The sequence below is a fragment of the Salmo salar genome, chromosome 26 (assembly GCF_965601325.2).
Source record: "Salmo salar chromosome 26, fSalSal1, whole genome shotgun sequence".
NCBI lineage: Eukaryota > Metazoa > Chordata > Actinopteri > Salmoniformes > Salmonidae > Salmo > Salmo salar.
Window position 1 is genome coordinate 1,944,068 of NC_138316.1, and position 23,223 is coordinate 1,967,290.

Below are 23,223 nucleotides of genomic sequence, written 5' to 3' on the forward strand. Positions count from 1 at the left end.
ATAATCTCCTGCTAGTAGCACTTGGCACGGTTATATCATTTAACCTTGTCCCAGAGAGAAGACATTCATTGTACAAAAAAACACCAGCAGGATTTTGTCAATATTGCGTAATTATACTTTGAATGCCCTTGGCTGTTATATCCATTCTGTGGGAGCTGGAGCCATCCCTCACACTGAAAGGGATCAAAGGAGGTGCTGGGTCTCACCTGGAAGTGCCAGGAGGAGCGCTGGAGGGCACGATGGTGTCAGACTCCGAGAGACTCTGGTTGGTGGTCAGCATCTCGGCGTCCAGCTGGCTGTAGAGCTGCAGCATCTCCGTCTGCAGCACTTGAGTGACCCGTCGCATGGCCAGGTACCTGCTCTCTGACGCCTGCAGCTGGCCCCTGGGGTTACACATAGACAGACACACCTTTAAAATGTAAAAGTACACAATACAGTCCATCCATTGTGGAATAATAAGAGTTGAGTTGGGTACTGGGAGCCAAGCACGTAGCTGATGTCAGTTGAATCCAGCCTCCCCACCACTTCCTACCTGTTCTCCCCTTTCAAATCTGTCCACCATTCTAAATTCAATCTCTTTGAAAAATAATAAAATACATAAGGGAATCAGAGCTCGCAATAGCCTAAAAAAAGTAGAGTGGAATTGGGCCCTTACTTGGTCTGGCCTTTGACTTCCTCCAGGAACAACTTCTGCTCCAGAATGAGGTGCTCCTTCTTGGCCAGCTGGGCCTCCAGGTCTCCGATGCGCTGCTGGGCTGCCTCCAGCCCCTGGGTCTGCTGCAGCATGCTCTGACGCAGACACTCCTGCTCCTTGCCCATGGATGACTGCAGCATCTGCAGCCCCTGCAGATAGAACCAGGAAATGGTTTAGTCTATGGCAGTGTTTCCCTATCCTGGTCCTGGGAATGCAAAAGGAGTGCACATTTGTGACTAGTTTCAGGAAACTAGGCATATGTCGCGCGTCACTAGTTCACACAAGAGCCATTTGAACATAAAACATTTTTATTTAATTTTTTTTCAAAATGCATTTTTGGGCAGAAATGCCTTCTGGAACATGTGAACTTTCATGTGCCTTAATAGCAACCTTGTATGACATCTGTAAATACGAATAAAATTGTTAAATTACGAGCCTAGTTGGTTTAGCCACGGAAAAAGTCAGCAACCTTCCAGCAGGCATGTGACTCCTCAAAAAGAGATGGGTGGGGCTAAAGAGGGTGTGAATGACGCTGAATGGGTGTAGACAAAGAGCGCTCCAGTAGCTGTTACAAAACATTTAAGGGCCATTTTCTCAAAAGTGGGGTTACAGGTTTATCAACTTTCAAAGCAGAATTACTTTCATTGTTCCTCAACTGTAGTGTATGATACCATTTTCTAGCTCTGAGTCTACTTTTTTTAAATGTATTTTTTACTTTATTAGTAGATTTTCAGACATAACAAAAACAGTACAACCCCAACCCCTCATTCATCCCCTCCACTCCCACCCTCCAAACCACCCACCCACCAAGGCATCTATAAAAGTAAGTTAAGAAAAACAGAAACAAACAATAATAGAAACAAAATGGCGAAAACAAAGTTAAATACAAATTATTATCAGCACAAATGGCAACTAGAACAGACATGACTGCTTACCAAACTATGCAAGTTACACTAAGTAAAAGACAGGCTCTCCATGTATTGTATTAATGGGGAACAGGTTAAGTCAAACTTTTGTCGGGACCCATGCACAGCGTACCTAAGCTTCTTCAGAGGCAGAGATGACATCACCTCCTTATCCCATTGCATAAAGGAGGGCGGCTTTGCAGACTTCCAGTGAAAGAGGACAAGGCGGCGAGATAGCATTCTGGTCTAGGGGAAGTACCCCAAAAATGGCAGTGATCAGGTTGGGGCTAACAGTTATATTACACATATGTGAGAATGGGGCCCTATTTGAGGCAGAGGCCACTCAAAGATTGGCATGACCAAAACATGTGTCCCTCAGTCACTGGAATCTAGTAGCATCTCAAACACTTGGTCAACATTTGGGTATATTTTTGCCAATCAGTCATTTGAGTAATGGAGACGGTGCAAACCCTTAAAATGAATAAGCCATGCCTTATGCAAAAGGATGATGTGTGGATACGCTCAATACTTTGTAGCCACATATCACCAGGTAGCTCGCCACCAAGGTCTTGCTCCCATGCAGATTTTGTATTTGCAAAGGAAGGCGGATTAATGTTCTGTATTATGTTGTATCATCTGGTGATTGTGCCTTTCAGATAAGGGTTAAGATCTAAGCACCTCTCGACTGGACACTTAGTAGGTCCGAATTGAAATAAAAAGAACATGTTCTTTTTTGTTTTTTTGGCAAAGCTGCAAGTTGGCAGGCATCTAAAAAAAAAAAGAGGGTATTGGGTGGTCAACCCTCAAGAGTATCAAATGAGACTTTTCAACAAATAGGTAAAAAAAAAAAAACATCAGACCGTTCCTATGCCAGAACTGGAATGCCGTGTCAATCTGTGATGTTCATGGAAAGAAGCTGCTTGCTTGTTTAAGGCTAAAGTGACTGAAGGAATTGGGACCAGATTTTAAGGGAGTTCTTAACAATGGGGTTCAAAACATGGATGCCAAGGTTCATGGGCACTGGGGAGCACAGGAGCGAGACCGGAGAAGTTGGAAGGCTTGACTAACTCCATGATGGCCCAAATTGGGTCATCATTGTTTTCAAATGTAGAAACCCAATAAACATATTTAGATATATTTGCTGACCAGTAGTAGTGTAAAAAAAAAGTGGTAAGGCCCGGGGGCTTAGGTCTCTAGATATACCTCTCTCATTCGTGGATTTGACTTATTCCAAATGAAGTTGGAAATGTAGCTGTCCAGTTGTTTGAACATCGACTTTGGCAGAAAAATGGGAATCATTTGGAATAAGTACAAATACCTAGGTAGTACAGTCATCTTAACAGAATTAATGCGACCTGTTAATGAAATGGGAAGAGACGACCACCTTATGAAATCCTGCTTAGTGCGCTCCAGGAGTGTTTTGAAGTTGTTTAAACAGAGCGTGTGACTTTTATCCCCAAATAAGTAAAGACCTGATGCTCCACCTTAAATGGGAAATTGGCATACCCAATTCCTTCTGCTAACTGATTAATGGGAGGAGCACACTTTTTGTTAGGTTTAACTTATAACCAGAGAATGTCCCAAAACCTTGTCCAAGAGATAGGGTATAGACTCCACAGGGTTAGAGATGTACAGTGGCAACAGCAAGATGCTAATTAGCCATATCAAATAGGAAAGGGGACAAACAGCAACCATGCCTGGCCCCCCCTGTGGAGAGGGAAGTAGCTGCAGGTAACATTGTTGGTGCGAACAGAAGCCACTGGGGACGAGTACAAAATCTTAATCCAGGAAAGGAATGACAGGCCAAACCCAAATCTCTCGAGTACTGTAAAAAGATATTCCCACTCAACCCAATCGAAAGCCTTTTCAGCATCAATAGAAATGACAACCTTTGGCTGTAGAGTTGTGTGGGAAGAATAAAGATGAAATAACCGGCGCATATTATAGAAAGATTGCCTCCCTGAGATAAATCTGGTTTGGTCAAAGTGAATTATATTAGGCATCACTGCCTCTAAATGGCACGAGAGGACCTTAGTGAGAATTGTATAAATCGCAGCACAAAAGGCTTATGGCGGTATGAGCCACAGTCTAGGGGATTCTTGTCGTTTTTAAGCAAAACCGAAATAGGTCACCTGGGTAAGTGTCTGGGGAAGTTTCCTACTAGAAAGGATTTCATTGTACAATGAGCTGAGGATAGGGGATAATTAAGAGGAGAACGCTTTATAAAATTCAATAGGGAAGCCATCAGGCCCAGGGGCTTCACCGCTCTGCATGGACTGGATTGCCAGAGTAGCTTCATCATCACTTAGAGGCATTCATGTTGGTTTGTTCATCTGAATTGAGACAGGGGATGTCCAGATCGTCTAGAAATGCATGCATACAAGATGTGTCAGGAAGAGCCTCTGACGAGGGAAGGGCAGAAAATAATTGCTTAAATTGATTGTTGATTTCTTTGGGATTGGTAGAAGTTAAATCAGCTGCAACAGATTTCAGGTATGGTGCTGCTAGCAGTGGATTGTCGAAGCTGGTGAGATAACTTGCCAGCTTTCTCTCCGTGTTCATAGAATTTTTGCCTCGACTTAACATGTGTAAATATTTGTATGAACATAAGATTCAACAGATATAAACTGACCAAGTACCACAGACATGTGACTAACAGAAATTGAATAATGTGTCCCTGAACAAAGGGTGGTTCAAAATCAAAAGTAACAGTCAGTATCTGGTGTGGCCACCAGCTGCATTAGGTATTGCAGTGCATCTCCTCCTCATGGACTGCACCAGATTTGCCAGTTCTTGCTGTGAGATGTTACCCCACTCTTCCCCCAAGGCATCTACAAGTTCCCGGACATTTCTGGGGGGGAATGGCCCTAGCCCTCACCCTCCGATCCAACAGGTCCCAGACGTGCTCAATAGGACTGAGCTCCGGGCTCCTCGCTGGCCATGGCAGAACACTGACATTCCTGTCTTGCAGGAAATCACACACAGAACGAGCAGTATGGCTGGTGGCATTCTCATGCTGGAGGGTCATGTCAGGATCAGCCTGCAGGAAGGGTACCACATGAGGGAGGAGGAAGTCTTCCCTGTAACGCACAGCATTGAGATTGCCTGCAATGACAACAAACTCAGTCCGATGATGCTGTGACATACCTCCCCAGACCATGACGGACCATCCACCTCGATCCCGTTCCAGAGTACAGGCCTTGGTGTAACGCTCTGTCCTTCGACGAAAAACGCAAATCGGACCATCACCCCAAAACCGCTACTCGTCAGTGAAGAGCACTTTTTGCCAGTCCTGTCTGGTCCAGCGACGGTGGGTTTGTGCCCATAGGCGACATTGTTGCCGGTGATGTTTGGTGAGGACCTGCCTTATAACAGCCCTCAGTCCAGCCTCTCTCAGCCTATTGCGGACAGTCTGAGTACTGATGGAGGGATTGTGTGTTCCTGGTGTAACTCGGGCAGTTGTTGTTGCCATCCTGTACCTGTCCTGCAGGTATGATGTTTGGATGTACCGATCCTGTGCAGGTGTTGTTACACGTGGTCTGCCACTGCGAGGACGATCAGCTGTCCGTTCTGTCTCAGGCGTGTCACAGTACGGACATTGCTATTTATTGCCCTGGCCGCACCTGCAGTCCTCATGCCTCCTTGCAGCATGCCTAAGGCACCTTCACGCAGATGAGCAGGGACCCTGGGCATCTTTCTTTGTGTTTTTCCAGAGTCAGTATAAAGGCCTCTTTAGTGTCCTAAGTTTTCATAACTGTGACTTTAATTGCCTACCGTCTTTAAGCTGTTACTATCTTAACGACCGTTCCACAGGTGCATGTTCATTAATTGTTTATGGCTCATTGAACAAGCATGGGAAACAGTGTTTAAACCCTTTACAATGAAGATCTGAAGTTTGGGATTTTTATGAATTATCTTTGAAAGACAGGGTTGTTTCTTTTTTTTGCTGAGTTTATATTGTCCTTGTGAGAACATGTCACCCTACACATACCATCATTGTTCATAACATTAAGTTACTGGATGAATAATTGTAATTTTTTGGCAGCAGGGTGGAGGCACGTTTCTAATCAAGATATTAATTCACTAGTTGGTCCTTGGATTGTGTGCAGGTTCACATTATGAGCCCACAATGGCTAGTTAGTATTATGTCAGTGACGGAAAAAAGTATTTCATCCCCTGCTGATTTTGTACATTTGCCCACTGACAAAGAAATGATCAGTCTATAATTTTAATGGTAGGTTTATTTGAACAGTGAGACAGAATAACAATGAAAAAATACAGAAAAACACATGTCAAAAATGTTATAAATTGATTTGCATTTTAATGAGGGAAATAAGTATTTGACCCCCTCTCAATCAGAAAGATTTCAGGCTCCCAGGTGTCTTTTATACAGGTAACGAGCTGAGATACTCTTAAAGGGAGTGCTCCTAATCTCAGCTTGTTACCTGTATAAAAGACACCTGTCCACAGAAGCAATCAATCAGATTCCAAACTCTCCACCATGACCAAGACCAAAGAGCTCTCCAAGGATGTCAGGGACAAGATTGTAGACCTACACAAGGCTGGAATGTGCTACAAGACCATCGCCAAGCAGCTTGGTGAGAAGGTGACAACATTTGGTGCGATTATTTGCAAATGGAAGAAACACAAAAGAAAAGAACTGTCAATCTCCCTCGGCCTGGGGCTCCATGCAAGATCTCACCTCGTGGAGTTGCACTGAGAACGGTGAGGAATCAGCCCAGAACTACACGGGAGGATCATGTCAATGATCTCAAGGCAGCTGGGACCATAGTCACCAAGAAAACAATTGGTAACACACTACGCTGTGAAGGACTGAAATCCTGCAGCGCCCGCAAGGTCCCCCTGCTCAAGAAAGCACATATACATGCCCGTCTGAAGTTTGCCAATGAACATCTGAATGACTCAGAGGACAACTGGTGAACGTGTTGTGGTCAGATGAGACCAAAATGGAGCTCTTTGGCATCAACTCAACTCACCGTGTTTGGAGGAGGAGGAATGCTCCCTATGACCCCAAGAACACCATCCCCACCGTCAAACATGAAGGTGGAAACAATGTGCTTTGGGGGTGTTTTTCTGCGAAGGAGACAGGACAACTTCACCGCATCAAAGGGATGATGGACGGGGCCATGTACCGTCAAATCTTGGGTGAGAACCTCCTTCCCTCAGCCAGGGCATTGAAAATGGGTCGTGGATGGGTATTCCAGCATGACAATGACCCAAAACACACGGCCAAGGTAACAAAGCAGTAGCTCAAGAAGAAGCACATAAGGTCCTGGAGTAGCCTAGCCAGTCTCCAGAACTTAATCCCATAGAAAATCTGTGGAGGGAGCTGAAGGTTCGGGTTGCCAAACGTCAGCCTCGTAACCTTAATGACTTGGAGAAGATCTGCAAAGCTGGGTTAAGAATGCTGAACTTGGTGTCCGAGAAAGCGGTGTAGGAGCCCCCTCACCTCGTTGAAGGCTGACTTCTTCATGACTGCCGCCGTGTAGTCCGAGTAAATGCGAATATTCCGGCCGTCGTGGGTGATGGGAGCTGCCTCGCGCTGCCTTATGGAAGACATCCTTCTCCTGAAGGTAGTGGAATTTAACTACTATGGGTCTGGGCGGCTCCCCATTCTTCGGTGCGGACTGTAGGCTTCTGTGCGCAGTGTCAATGGTAGGCCGCATTCAGTCTACGGTCTCGAGTCCCTCTCTTATGCCGAAAATGCGACCGTTCCCCCGGCGCTGTCTGTTCTCGAGGTCCTCAACCTTGGAAGTGAGTTTGACGACATCTGATGATAGCTGGGTGACTCGGTCTTCTAGTTTCACCGCTTTGTCGGGAGTAAATATTTGCGCAATCTTCCAGGCTATTCAGACGGGTGTAATGTCTCGCCAAGTCTTCGCTAACGGTGTCGATCTTTATGTTGACCTCGGTGGCGAGAATAGCTATTTGTGCGGATAGGTCAGTGGATAATGACTCCACCTTAGCCAGCACAGTGTTTTCAGATTTAATGATAGCCGCCATTACCATGGCTAGGTCGAGGGGGGGATCAGAGTCCGTGTCAGGTGAGCCCGAGGCATCTGCAGAGGCCTGCTCGTTTGTGGCCTGCGGCCGTTGTCTTTACCTTTTACGATTATAAAGGCCAAAATGTTCCGGGAAAAAGATACATTAGTAAATTCGGTTTGATTCCAAATTAAATGTTACAAAATGCACATGGTGGGGAAGGTGTTGGTCAAGTATTAATAGGAAATTATTCGGAGCACCGAGAAAACGTGTCTTTACATGTTGCTGCTCACCAGTGCCCCCCCCCCCACCCCCCCACCCCCCCACCACCCCCCCCCCACTATTAAATGAATCAACTCATCAAGTCTTTCATTATTTGAATCAGTTGTGTTAGTGCTAGGACAAAAAATGAAATGTGCACCCCTTTGGGTCCCCAGGACCAGGACTGGGAAACACTGGTCTATGGTATAAGAGCTGACTTGGCCAACAGAGAAAAGTCAAGAAATCATTATAAAGAGGGATACAGTGATATGATCTTTGATATGAAGAGTTTGAGTCCATAAACTGATGGGTTTTGAGTTCTAAACTTGAAAATATTAAGTATCCTTATTCACGTCACTGAGGGAGGGGAATGTAGAACGTTTACATTTTGTCAGAATATGTTATTGTTAGACATCAGGGATCCTATGGGGAGGAGTGAGGAATTTGGGCAGAGGTCAGGTCAGATTAAGAGAGTAAGAACTGTTATCACTAAAGTTCTGTCTAGCAACAGATGTATTAGCTGTTCAGAGGTGTAAGGAGGAGGCTCAGCATAGGAGGAAGGATTAAAAACTACTGCTTGTGAGAATGTTTTAGTCTGTTCAGCTGTCCGACCCTTTGGGTGAATAAACTTGGTTTGAGCTTTAATAGTTGTCCGTCAGGTTCTAAATAACGGTAAAAACGAACAATGTTTAACAACTTATGTAGATCTTAAACGTTTGGGTTGGAATAAGCAATTTGGCAAAAATAATTCCACATCACCTTTCTGAGGGTAAGTGGGAGTTACTACCCTAGTATGCCTTATCCAGATTAACAGACCTGATTCAACTAATCAAAGGCTTGATGAGTTGAATATTAGTGCTACGGCAAACACCCCTTTGGGAAACATGGCGCTTTGGGTTGTTCGTGGACCTGTCTACTTGGTATTGAATATGGTGGGGGGAAGGGGGGGGGTAATCCTGCCTCTACCTTACTGCTCTCCGGTCCCAGGCGTTGCACCTCCTGTATTGCCAGCTTGTTGGTCTCTCCCAGCAACAGCAGCTGTTTGTTCAACAAGTACATCTGCTGCTGGAGGTTCTCACTGTTGGTGAGCTGAACAGGGAAAGAGGAAGAGAAAAGCAAAGATTTTTTTGGGAGCACAATACTTTTTTTGTTTTGTTTGTTCAAATACACTGACCAACAGAATGTTCTTTTATTTTGCTCGACTAGCCTATAACTACCTTTCTTCTAGCTTTAAGATGCTATTCTCTCTGAGGAATAAGACAGTCAACTACACATTTCATTTCTCTATGCTTAATAATGGCAATAGTTATGTGTTAGTAAGCTCACCTTGAGGGACAGTTGGGTGAGCTGGTGTCCAGTGTTGTATGCCTCATTATTGGCTTTCTGAAGCTCAGCCTCCAGCTCTCCCATGTTGCTTTGGCATTCTTGTAACTCACTCTGTAGACAAATCAGAAGTCAGTACCTTGGGACTCATTTATAAAATGTTGCATACACACAAAATATGCCCAAAAACAAGCATGCGCCAGTTCACGTAAAAGTTGACATTCATAAAAACTGAAATTGACGTGAAAATGTGATGATCATCACGCAAAGTTTAGTTTCTAAACAGTTGAAGTGTTGCATTGCAAGAAGGCCAAAGTAGCCTTGTGCAAATGGGGAATATACAGTGCATTCAGAAAGTATTCAGACCCCTTGACTTTTTCCACATTATAAGGCTGTAACATAACAAAGTTACAGCCTTATTAATCTACATACAATGCCCCATAATGACAAAGCAAAAACAGATTTTTTGACATTTGTGCAAATGTTTATAAAATACACATTTACATAAGTATTCAGACCCTTTACTCAGTACTTTGTTGAAGCACCTTTGGCAGTGATTACAGCCTCGCGTCTTCTTGGGTATGACGCTACAAGCTTGGCACACCTGTATTTGGGGAGTTTCTCCCATTCTTCTTCGCAGATGCTCTCAAGCTCAGTCAGGTTGTATTGGGAGCGTTGCTGCACAGCTACTTTCAGGTCTCTCCAGAGATCGTTTGATCCGGTTCAAGCCCAGGCTCTGGCTGGGCCACTCAAGGACATAGAGACTTGTCCCGAAGCTACTCCTGCATTGTCTTGGCTGTGTGCTTAGGGTCATTGCACTGTGCCTTTCCAAATCATGTCCAATCAATTGAATTTACCACAGGTGGACTCCAAGTTCTTTTTTTATTTTAATACATTTGCAAACATTTCTAAAAACCTGTTTTCCCTTTGTCATTATGGGTTAGTTAGTGTGTGTAGATGAATGCAGCAAACAATTTAATACATTTTAGAATAAGGCTGTAACGTAACAAAATGTAGAGTAACGGGTCTGAATACTTTCCGAACGCACTGCATGATGCCGCTCAAGCTCAATTCAAACAAAAAGCAGTTTTTAAAACACCTGTGAACACACTGGAATTAGAATGCACTGAAGTGACAGAAAAGAGCATCAACAGCGTGAAATTAGAAAGCAAGTCTATTTATCGCGTCTACGCAAAGCAATGCTACTAAAATGAACGAATACAATGCCCGAATATAGACTGTGCATTGTTATGTCTGGAATTGACATGTTTAACTTCCAATGCCAATAACACATATTTAAAAGCAATAACGTTATGCCTACCCTGTGCTGAATTTGATCACAGGCATACAGTGCCTTCAGAAAAAAACACCCCTTGACTCATTCCACATTTTGTTGTTAGAGCCTGAATTCAAATGATCAAATTGATCGCTCACCCATCTAAGCACAATACCCCAGAATGTGAAAGTGAAAAGTGGTTTCCATAAATTTTTGCAAATGTATTTAACATGAAATACAGAAATCTAATTTACCTAAAGTATTCACACCCCGGACTCAATACTTTGTATAAGCACCTTTGGCAGCGATTACAGCTGTGAGTCTCTGGGTAAGTCTAAGCGCTTTCCACACCTTGATTGTGCAAAATTTACCCATTACCGTAAATTCCGGACTATAAGCCGCAACTTTTTCCCCAGGCTTTGAACCTCGTGGCTTAAACAATGACGCGGCTAATATATGGATTTTTCCCGCTTTCATTTTTTTTTATTCCAAAAAAAAAAAAAACATTCTGTGACGTGCTCAGTTTTTTGGCAGCATGAAGCTTTCATTAGACCAATGAAATTGCCGAACGGGTTAAGGTCAAACAATTTTTTTGTTTACTGTTTAGATTAAATCGAGCGCTCTCAAACTTCCCATCATTCTGATTACGGTAGTCAGTTGTCACCCTCATCATGGCAAAGACACGGAGAAATGCATATGATGCAGCTTTCAAGTTGAAGGCGATTGATCTGGCTGTTGGAAAAGGAAATCGAGCTGCTGCACGGGAGCTTGGTATTAATGAGTCGATGATAAGACGTTGGAAACAGCAGCGTGAGGAATTGACTCAGTGCAAAAAGACAACTAAAGCTTACTGCTCATTTTTTATTACAAGCCGTGTTTCGTTAAAGCCTATTTATTTTTGTTACAAGCCGTGTTTCGTTAAAGCCTGTGTAAAGTTCATTTGCTTCAATGTACCGGTAGGCACCTGCGGCTTATAGACATGTGCGGCTTATTTATGTTCAAAATAAACGTTTTTTTTTTTTTTTAATTCAGTGGGTCCGGAAATTACGGTATTATTTTCAAAATTCTTCAAGCCCTGTCAAATTGGTTGTTGATCATTGCTCAACACAAACACTCAGGTCTTGCCAAATATTTTCAAATAGATTTAAGTCAAAACTGCAACTTGCCACTCAGGCCTTGTGTTTTAGGTTATTGTCCTGCTGAAAGTTGAACTCATCTCAGTGTCTGTAGAAAGCAGACTAAACCAGGTTATCATCTAGAATTTTGTCCGTGCTTAACTTGATTCAGTTTCTTTCTATCCTGAAAAATTCCCCAGTCCTTAACGATTATAAGCATACGCATAACATGGTGCAGCCACCACTATGCTTGACAATACATAAAGTGGTACTCAGTAATGTGTTGTATTAGCCCCAAGCAACACTTTGCTTTAAAGGGGAAAAAGTTAACTTATTTGCCACATTTTTGGTAGTATTACTTTAGTGCCTTGTTTCAAACATTATGCATATTTTTAGTACAGGTTTCTTTTATTTTTTTTTAACCCCTTTTTCGCGATTACGATCTTGTCTCATCGCTGCAACTCCCTAACGAGCTCGGGAGAGGTCAAGGTCGAGTCATGCGTCCTCCAAGCCGTACTGCTTAACCCAAAAGCCAGCTGCACAGATGTGTCGGAGGAAACACCGTTCAACTGGTGCCCGGCCCGCCACAAGGAGTCGCTAGAGCGCAGTGAGCTCAGTAAAGCCCCCCTGGCCAAACCCTCCCCTAATATGGACGACACTGGGACAATTGCGCGCTGCCCTATGGGACTCCCGGTCACCCCAGGCTGTAGTGATGCCGCACAACTGCGTTGCATGGCCTTACACCACTGCGCCACTCTGGAAGCCAGGATTCCTTTTCACTGTCAATTAAGGTTAGTATTGTGGAGTAACTACAATGTTGAACAATCATAAGTTCTCTCCTATTACAGCCATTAAACTCTAATTGTTTTAAAGTCACCATTGGCCTCATGGTGAATCCCTGAGCAGTTTTCTTCCTCTCTGGCAACAGAGTGTGGAAGGACAAATCAAATGTTATTTGTTACATACATCGAATACAACAGGTGTAGACCTTACAGTGAAATGCTTACTTACAAGCCCTTAACAATGCTTAAGAAGTTAAAAAACGGAAGCAGTAAAATATCCAAGCGAGGCTCTATACAGGGGGTACCGGTACAGAGTCAATGTGCAGGGGCACCAGTTAGTCGAGGTAATATGTAGGTAGAGTTGAAGTGACTATGCATAGATTATAAACAGAGAGTAGCAGCAGCGTAAAAGAGGGGTCTGGTAGTCCTTTGATTAGCTGTTCAGGAGTCTTATGGCTTGGGGGTAGAAGCTTTTAAGAAGCCTTTTGGACCTCGACTTGGCGCTCCAGTACCGCTTGCCGTGCGGTAGCAGAGAGAACAGTCTATGACTAGGGTGGCTTGAGTCTGACAATTTTTAGGGCCTTCCTCTGACACTGCATGATAAAGAGGTCCTGGATGGCAGGAAGCTTGGCCCCAGGCCTACCACTGTTGTGTCATCGGCAAACTGATGATGGTGTTGGAGTCGTGCCTGGCCGTGCAGTCATGAGTGAACAGGGAGTACAGGAGGGGACTGAGCACACACCCCTGAGGGGCCCCTGTGTTGAGGATCAGCGTGGCGGATGTTTGTTCCCTACCCTTGCCACCTGGGGGGCAGCCCGTCAGGAAGTCCAGGATCCAGTTGCAGAGGGAGGTGTTTAGACTCAGGGTCCTTCGCTTAGTGATGAGCTTTGAGGGCACTATGGTGTTGAACACTGAGCTGTAGTCAATGAATAGCATTCTCACATAGGTGTTACTTTTGTCCAGGTGGGAAAGGGAAGTGTTAAGTGCAATAGAGATTGTATCTGAGGATCTGTTGGGGCGGTATGCAAATTAGAGTGGGTCTAGGGTTTCTGGGATAATGGTGTTGATGTGAGCCATGACCAGCCTTTCAAAGCTCTTTATGGCTACAGACGTGAGTGCTACGGGTCGGTAGTCATTTAGGCAGGTTGCCTTAGTGTTCTTGGGCACAGGGACTATGGTGGTCTGCTTGAAACATGTTGGTATTACAGACTCAGACAGGGAGAGGTTGAAAATGTCAGTGAAGACACTTGCCAGTTGGTCAGCACATTCTCGGAGTACACATCCTAGTAATCTGTCTAGCCATGTGGCCTTGTGAATGTTGACCTGTTTAAAGGTCTAACTCACATCGGCTGCGGAGAGCGTGATCACATTCGTCCAGAACAGCTGGTGCTCTCATGCATGTTTCCGCGTTACTTGCCTCAAAGCAAATATAGAAGTAATTTAGCTAGTCTGGTAGGTTCGTGTCAATGGGCAGCTCATAAATGTGCTTCCCTTTGTAGTCTGTAATAGTTTACAAGCCCTGCCACATCCGACGAGCGTCAGAGCCGGTGTAGTACGATTCGATCTTAGTCCTGTATTTACGCTTTGCCTGTTTGATGGTTTGTCGGAGGGCATAGCGGGATTTCTTATAAGCTTCCGGGTTAGAGTCCCGCTCCTTGAAAGCGGCAGCTCTACCCTTTAGCTCAGTGCAGATGTTACCTGTAATCCATGGCTTCGGGTTGGTGTATGTTAGGTTAACTGTATCTTTTTAGTGACTAGGTGTATTGATACACCATCCAAAGTGTAATCAATAACTTCACCGTGCTCAAAGGGATGTTCAATGACTGGTAAATGGGTAAAAATAAAGATATGAAAATGGGTTCCTTTCTTTAGGAGGCATTAGAAAACCTTCCCGGTCTTTGTGTTTGAAATTCCCTGCTCGAATGAGGGACCTTACAGATAATTATATGTGGGATACAGAGATGAGGTAGTCATTCAAAAATCATGTTAAACAGTTATTGCACACAACGAGTCCATGCAACTTATTCTGTGACTTGTTAAGCAAATGTTATTATGAACTTGCCATAACAAAAAGGGCTTATTGACGCAAGACATTTCAGCCTTTCATTTTTAATTGATTAGTGAACATTTAAAAAAAACATAATTCCACTTTTACATCATGGGCTATTGTGTGTAGGCCAATGACCAAAAAACCCTAATTTTATCCATTGTATTAATGCCTTCATTTTAAAATGTAACAAAAAATAGTTTATTTAACCTTTATTCAACTAGATAAAGTCTTTGCATTTTAAAATAATTAGAAATAAGAATCTATTATTTATTTATTTTATTTCCATGATCATTGCAGAATAAATTCCTCACTCGCAAAATAGCCTATAGGCCTACAACAAGTTAGGATAAGCTACCATTCGTCCCATCTCTCATTTAATTAAGCCTATTAGAAAGGCTATTATAATTTCTAGTTGTTGCTGTATGCATTCGAAATGGAGTGAGATTTTACATACAGCAGAATTTAACAGGTGAACACACAGTTGATCTTTTGCATTCAAGTGTGTAGGCTACCACTGTAAGTAGGTCTACTGTAGTTTATTGTTTTACAAGTAGACAATGTTTCAGAATTCGCAGGCAGTGCAGCATATTTAGGTTTGGGAAAAAGTAAATGCAAAACATTATTGAATTCAAACGATCTGTTCACTGGTCCACAACAATTTGCATGTGGTTTTGTCTTTCAGAAACGGTCAAAACGGCAAATGTCACTGCAAAAGAAAACATTCTGCCAACACCTGCCATGGCCATTTCCTTTAGATACTGTTGTGGCCCAATTCCAATACCTCCATAGAAGGCATATACAGCAACTAAGGAAGTTATTGTCACCATAAAAGGTGAATGATGTACGTTTTTCAGGCAGAGTTATAATGCTCGTTCACGCTGCCACAGTTTTATGAAAGGTCTGATTTAAATCGGGAAACATGCACCAAGTTAATAAATCTCAATACTTTTGTGCGTGCAGTCTTCTCAGAAATGGTGCACGTAGATATTTAGTGTAAAATGTATGCGTCGGTTATACATGAGGCTCCTGGACATGAGTAAAAAAAAAATATATACAGACCCCCTCCTGAAAAGATGCAAGTCCTGGTTATAAGGCGGTTGATTCATAAAAATAAGATTGGTTAAATGAATTACATTCACTCCTGTGTTAAAGTGGTACTGTGTACTATAGGTGGTTATTAATCTGTGTTCACCTGCAGCTTCTGAGCCTTGGATAGGTACAGGTCATGGCCCTGCTGTAGCTGTTGGAATTGACTGTGGAGGCAAGCCGTCACAGTGTCTCCATCCTCCTTCAGGCGCCTGTAGCGCTGCTGCTCCTCCACCAGACTGGCCTGCAGAGACTGGATCTCTATGTCCTGTAGCTTCAGCTGGGCCTTCTACAACCAAATAAAATCACAACACACCCTACAGTAAAACAAAAATTCAAGTGATACAAAAACAAGCAGGCCATACATTTTTTTCATAAAAATATGTCAACCACCGCTCCCACATCAACCGAAAGAACCTCATACTCATGTTCATTAGGCACCAATATGAACCGCTCGTTTACTTTTATCCATTGCAAAACATTTTGCTACAGGGTGCACTAATGAATACGACCCTGGTAGACAACATGCATGCTTTAATTTCCAAAAATAAGTTATGTTCTATTCGGGATTCAATGGCTTCTGACTGGGCAGGGAATGCAAGGTTTTTAGTTAACCATTGAGTTGTTTTGCTCTTCCATGGCGGTGGCGTTGATGATGCGGCGGAGCAGACGGCGGTTGCGGATGGCGTGCTGCTCTCTCTTGTAGCGCTCGTACAGGAGCTGGTTCTGGAGCAGGAGCACCTGACTGCGCAGCGTGTGCAGCTCGTCCAGCGGTGTGGTGCCTGTCGAGAGGACACAGGAGCAAAATGTTTGACTATTTAATATTACATTTATATTATTACTTTTTCAAACTCATTTTTTCAAGACCATGTTATTCATCTCAACAGAATATGAGATATTAGTACTGTGGTATCTAAAACTATTCAAATTATACTGAACAAAAATATAAATGCAACATGTAAAGTGTTGGTCCCATTTTTCAAGAGCTTAAATAAAAAGTCTCAGATTTTCCATATGCACAAAAAGCTTATTTCTTTCAACTTTTGTGCAGATTTTGTGCTGGGGACAATAAAAAGCAACAAATGTGCAATTTCGTCAAACACCACAATGCCACAGATGTCTCAAGTTGAGGGAGCGTGCAATTGGCATGCTGACTGCAGGAATGTCCAACAGAGTTGTTGCCAGATAATTAAATGCTAATTTCTCTACCATAAGCAGCTTCCAATGTCATTTTTGAGAATTTGGCAGTACGTGCAACAGGCCTCACAACCGCAGACCACGTGTAATCACTCCAGACCAGGTACTCCACATCCGGCTTCTTCACCTGCGGGATCGTCTGAGACCAGCCACCCTGACTGCTGATGAAACTGAGGAGTATTTCTATCTGTAATAAAGCCCTTTTTGTGGGGAAAAACACATTTTGATTGGCTGGGCGTGGCTCCCCAGTGGGTGGTCCTGGCTCCCAAGTGGGAGACGTCCCAGGCCCACCCCACCCATGGCTGTGCCCCTGCCCAGTCAAATCCTAATTTATTTATTTCAATTGACTGATTTCCTTATATGAACTTTAACTCAGTAAAATAGTTAAAATTGTTGAATGTTGTGTTTATATTTTTGTTCAGTATAGATCAAAACGAAATGGTACTGCATATTGCATAGATTTTAAGCATTAAGCATGCACGCATAGATTATCTCAAAAGACCTTTAACTTTTGACTCCATAGCAAAGGGTAAGAAACAATGAGATACAGTGGCTCTCAGATTCTGATCACATAGTAAGCCAAATTCCATTGGATTGAATAGGTCAATCTAATTAATATTAGACTGGAGAGTTTGGAGGACAGAAACACAAGGACAGGTTGATCCACAGACAGTCATGGCAGTTCCCCTAGGTACAGATCTATGATCAGCTCCCCCTCCCCCAATCCTAGCCTTAGTGGGTGAATAGCAAAACTGACCCAAGATCAGCGTTTAGGGTTAACTTCACCCTACTCCATATTTTACAGCTGATATGTAGCTTTTCAAAGAAGATACAGGTAGGAACCTGCTAGAAAAAAACCTGCATAAACCGACAAATAGAGAGATGGATGCGGTAGAATGGAGAGCGCAGACAGGAAAAAAAGGATAGTCTCATCCTCTCCCCCATCATAGCGTAGTGGCAATACCTTCCGCTTTCATACTCTGTTGTTTACCTCCAAAGTGTGTCCAGTCTACTGACTTGTTTGGTATGGGCAATCTATAACAAGAACACACACAGTACAGAGGAGTGTGAGGAAAGATCACAATGAAGGGTCAATAACAGACACCGACAGACATAGTACGGCACACCAAACAGCCAGGTCATGAGCACTTCATAACGATGCACAGATAGACCCACTACCAGTGAATTAAGAAATCACACATGAGAGAGCAATAACATGGACGGAGTACTAGTCTATGGAAGGAATTGGCTTGCCCGGCCAGACTTCCATAAAGGGGTCATCGTCCATACAGACAGAGTAGCGAAACACACTCAGCCAGCCATGACCTCTCACCTCTTGAGCACTTTTTCATAGGCCTCGTTGCCGTGCTGAATGAGGCGATCCAGGACCTCCAGCGGGGACATTGCCGCCATCTCGTCCCCTTCCTCCTCCCCCTTGCTTGCGTTCCTCTCCCCCTCGTCGCCAGCGACCCTCTGCGTCAGTGCCACCGAAGTCTTCCTCCCCACAAACAGAGAGGCAGCCCTGGGCAGGGCCAGCTCAAACAGAGGCTCGTAGACGGGGTTAACAGGGTCCCTGAAGATACTGGGGGAGGAGAACAGGCCATACTTTGCCAGACCAGAGCCCCCCTCCTCCTCAGCCCTGTAGGGGCTCTGAGAAGTGCTAAATCCGGTCAGCAGGTTGTCGATGGGGGTGAAGCACGGCCGGAAGGACCAGGGGAGCTGCTGATCTCCTCCCCCCGCCGAGCACTCGCTCTTGTCGGGTGTGGAGACCAGGCGCTGGGCCTCCTTGTTTAGGCTCTGGTTGGAGGTGGTGAGGAGCAGCTCCTTCTCCTGAGGCCCAGTCAGTGTCTCTGTAGTGCTGTAGAAAGAGCGGTCTGCCTTGTGCTTCTGCTCAGTCAACTTCAGGAGCTCCTCTGTGATGGCATCTGACCAGGGAGAAGAGCGTATGGAACAAATCAATGCTTTTCACACCGACTGAACACAAGTGGTTTTCATGGGAAGATATTCATACCGTAGTAGGTTTGGGGGGGGATTTAATGAGCCCTGGTGTGAAGTTTCCCTTTGGTACAGATCAAGGATTGGCTTCCCCTCCTGCAATCCTAACCTTAACCACTAGTGAGGAAAATGGAAAAACTGACCAAAGACCACTGGTATAGGGGCAACTTCACCCTACACCACTTAATGAATTGGGAAAAACCATTCACCCTCGTCATGTTCGTTCTCCATCCTTTGAATGTCCAGATCCTGCTCTTTGATGAAGTCCGACAGCTCGGTCAACGACATGGTCTTCACACTCTCACCAGCAGCACCTGACAAAGAGCATAGTGAGTGCTTAGTTCCAGACCTGGGTTCAAATAGTATTTGTTTTCCTTCAAATATTTCAGCTGCGCTAGATTGAGCTTGCCTCAATGGAACTAATGGAATAGTAGCAAAAGTGCAAACCCTGCCCATCTGGATACTCTAGACAGGCTCAATCAACCAAAAAGTATTCCAAAGACAAGCAATACTATTTCAACCCAGGTCCCGTCAACGTCACCTCTATTCTATAATGGTCTCGGGTGATGCCTTTATTTACAGCAAAGGTCAAGTAAAACCCCCAACAATTGGGGAGGAAACGAGTCATTTTAGGCAATAAATAGTAGTGATATGGGGGGAGGGATCTATAGTCACATATCGCAATATTATCTTTTGACAATATTATATTGATATTTGACTCCAACTTAATATATAATAACAAATGTTTTGCTGCTGTAGGTAGCATTTGCTAGTGCTAGTGGGCTGTACCTGCGCCAAAACTCCAGTATTCTAAATCCTATAGCTTATTCTACATCGTTTTAAATAGTGAGCCAACACGTTTTCAACACTTATTTCTGAGTGATCAAAACTCATTTTCTCATGCTCATCTCTTTGCAGAAGAGATATTGTGAGCCATATATTTGGAAGAAATAAATAAAATTCTAGTATCGAATCGCAATACCCATCGTTTCGGAACCTAAGTATTGTGATAATATCGTATCATGAGGGCCCTAGCAATTGCCAGCAATAATAAAATAGGCTAGAAATCTGGTCTAGTGAACGATCGCTTATAAGAAAAGGACATTGTTCTTAACTCCTTACACTTGTGGGAATTGGCCTATATGGACAGGGCTACATTGAAATATTTCTTACAGAAGAAATATGTAAAGTATATGCATAACAATTGTAGCAATTAAAAAAAGGAACAGTTTGGAGATTATGGTAAAATTATTAGACTAAAGGTAAAGACAACAGTTCACTTTAAAAGACTGAATCCAAACATTAAACTGTTGATTTTATGTGCATTTTACATTTCGTACTTTGCCACATTTGTTGATAATGAAACCTGAAAATATTCTGGATACATTTGGTTAAAAAAATAAATAAAAAAAAATATATATATTTAACCTTTATTTAACTAGGCAAGTCAGTTAAGAACAAATTCCTATTCCTGGAAAATGTGGGATAGGTTCAACATTAGACAAATAAACGACAAGTGTTTGAGTGAGAGGACTAACTGGTGTGTTGAAATCTCTCTCTAAAGTGTGCACAGTTCCTATGTCATTTTAATGCACTTTTATGACTCAAAGAAGTTAACTATAAAGGTGTTTTCTTTGGAGCTCAACCTAGCTGTGCCATTGAGGAACTAGAGCAAGCACACTTGTATTTGTAACGCAGCCCTGCATCCCCCACCTTTACACAATAACCGTTGTTTACGCAATCCAAAAACGGTCCATAATAAATCGCAACCTGGGTCAGGTGGGCATAATTTGAAAACAGGTTAAATTGCCAACATAACTACCTAAATTATACAATTACAGTGTTAGGCTTTCACAAGGCAATTCAGAGAATCAGATCCTAATTTTGGTGAGCATAGAATAGAGTCATGAGTGCATTCAGATGCGTGGTCCGTTGCAAATTTCCTTCATAATACAACATAGGCTCTTTCTGTTCAGGACATTGCAGGTTATAATGCCATGTCATCAAACATAGTGATCATAAACATTGACACCGCATATTACAATGAGTTTTATGATATGAAAATGTGAAGTGCACATTCGGACTCACAGGTGATTGGCTTCTTTGTATGACATCAAAGCGGTATTTATTGTAATCCTCAGCATCTCATCTTTCAAAATACGTACAGACAACAAAAAATGAGCAAAAGTAGCCCAATTAGCAGGAGGGGTTGCTCAAGTTCATAACGACTGTCAGTCAAAACCCATAAAGAGCTGTGAAGCGGAGATCCGAAGCTCTGACATCATGTATAGCATGTTACTGTACAGCCACTGCGTTCCAATTTAGGTCGGTTATCAGTGTCAAACCTGCCATTTTCAACCCGAATACGGGTATGAGTGTTAAGGGCTAACATTGGCTCTATTAAAAAAACACTGAATAGTGACAGCGAAACCTGCTCCTCTTCAGAGATGAGCAAAGCTGCTGACCTTTACTGATGACCTCAGGGTTGCCTCTCTCTGCCTCTCCACTTGGTTTCTGCTTCAGCTGTCGGAACAGATATAAATTCAGCTGATGAAAAGTCTTACGGGTGGACCAGTAGCTTCAAACACACAACCAGCGCAAAAACAGCACTGGGTACAAACATAACCTAAATACAGTCAACACTGGCTGGAGCAAACAAACTCCCTTAGGCTGGGCTCTACTCTGCGGGTGGAGTGATTGCTTCTATTGCGTGACTTTTAGAGGGAGTTCAGTTTAGTTCAGTTTGCCACTTCTGCTGAAGATGGCATTTCCAGCTCTGCTTGTGTTCAGTGTACACTCTGGTTCTGCAGATACTTTCCTTTCGTTGCTATGAACTGTACTAGCCAATTAAATAATTGAAGAACATCTTCAGTAATTAACTACTAGGAGTAGTGCTTAGGGGTTCTGGTACAAAGATTATGGTAGTAAGAATAGCGTGCTACAGTACATACCTGGTTGGTTGTGTTGGGGGGTGAACAAACATGCTCAAACTCATTGGAGAGATTCAGGGCAGGACTGAGACATTTCCCACCTGCGATGAAACAAGAACACACAATTCTGAGTGAAAAGTCCTTATGACAGTCCATCAAAACACTCTTCGTAGCACCGGAAAGTAAACTAACTGTAACTGTTCGTTGTTCTCCCGTCTTAACTTTCACTAGATCGTCATATGTTTTCCCCAGCTGGTATTTGACCAGCAAAATCTAAGGTAAAATAAAAAATTAACAAAAATGACCTGATGTGCTGGCTGTTTGGCTGGGGGCATGGGAGGCACTTTGGGATAGCTCTGGAACATTGGCAGGGGAGATACCCCTCGAGGTGGGAGGTGTGGTCATTCCACAATCCGAGGACGGACTCCACATCGACACTTTATTCCCAGCGGGGTCGACTTCACAGTGTTGGTTCTGGAAACATGGGCACAGGGACAAGAGGGCCATTTGTGTCTCAAGTGAATGTACATGTATCACAATCAATGGGAATACAGAATAGAATACAATTGTGTAGAATAACTTAATTTTTCAGTGGGAGCGTCAGTGTTATATGTTATATACTTGGTACACTGAACAAAAATATAAAACACAACATGTAAAGTTTTGGTCCCATGTTTCATGAGCTGAAAAATAAATCCCAGAATTGTTCCATATGCACAAAAAGCTTACTACTCTTAAATTTTGTGGAGAAATTTGTTTACATCTCTGTTAGTGAGCATTTCTCATTTCTCAAGATAATCCATCCACCCGACAGGTGTGGCATATCAAGAAGCTGATTAACCATTAAACAGGTTTACCTTGTGCTGGGGGCAATAAAAGGCCACTCTAAAATGTGTGGTTTTGTCACACAACGGCACAGACGTCTCAAGTTGAGGGAACTTGCAATTGGCATGCTGACTGCAGGAATGTCCACCAGAAATTAAATGTTAATTTCTCTACCATACGCCGCCTCCAATGTCATTTCAGAGAATTTGGAAGTACATCCAAAATGGCCACACAACCGCAGACCCAGAGTGCCCTATGGTGGCAGTTATGGTATGGGCAGGCATAAGCTACGGACAACGAACACAATTGCATTATATCAATGGCAATTTGAATGCACAAAAATACCGTGACGAGATCCTGAGAACCATCGTGAGGCCCATTTTTTTTTTACGGTATCTGTGAACAACAGATGCATATCCATAATCCCAGTCAGGTGAAATCCATAGATTAGGCCCTAATGAATTTACTTCAATTGACTAATTTCCTAATATGAACTGTAAATCTTTGAAATTGTTGCATGTTGTGTTTATATTTTTGTTAAGTAAAAACATAAACAAAGATTTCAATGTAATCTCACTAATGGGGTGTTTTCGCTTGGAGAACAATGACCCACCTGATGGAAAGAGGTGTGGGGACTGCAGAGGGAGGACTGGGTCCCTGGTAGCTGGGGTAAGGAAAGGGAGAGAGGTGGTCGGCCAACCGATAGGGGGGTAGAGGCAGAGCTACCTGTGTGGGGAGGAGAAAAAGAAAAACGCACCTGGAACATTACTATACACACACA

General features: G+C 43.3%; 1 protein-coding gene across 4 annotated transcripts in view; it reads right to left on the reverse strand.

The window, feature by feature from the left end:
- The window catches only part of tsc1a (TSC complex subunit 1a), a 33,720-nt gene that overhangs the window by 3,303 nt on the left and 7,194 nt on the right, over positions 1–23,223 (reverse strand). For 3 of the 4 annotated variants that reach the window (XM_014174820.2, XM_045708125.1, XM_045708126.2), the window contains 13 exons: positions 23,056–23,168; positions 21,923–22,091; positions 21,639–21,718; positions 21,153–21,210; positions 18,897–19,001; positions 18,026–18,617; positions 17,657–17,727; positions 16,111–16,277; positions 15,602–15,784; positions 9,190–9,300; positions 8,830–8,952; positions 656–843; positions 207–383 (listed from right to left, as the gene is read on the reverse strand). In XM_014174820.2, the coding sequence (XP_014030295.1) occupies positions 207–383; positions 656–843; positions 8,830–8,952; positions 9,190–9,300; positions 15,602–15,784; positions 16,111–16,277; positions 17,657–17,727; positions 18,026–18,617; positions 18,897–19,001; positions 21,153–21,210; positions 21,639–21,718; positions 21,923–22,091; positions 23,056–23,168 (2,137 nt within the window). The remainder of the gene's footprint in view (positions 1–206; positions 384–655; positions 844–8,829; positions 8,953–9,189; positions 9,301–15,601; positions 15,785–16,110; positions 16,278–17,656; positions 17,728–18,025; positions 18,618–18,896; positions 19,002–21,152; positions 21,211–21,638; positions 21,719–21,922; positions 22,092–23,055; positions 23,169–23,223) is intronic. The other variant, XM_014174821.2, reaches the window with a different exon arrangement.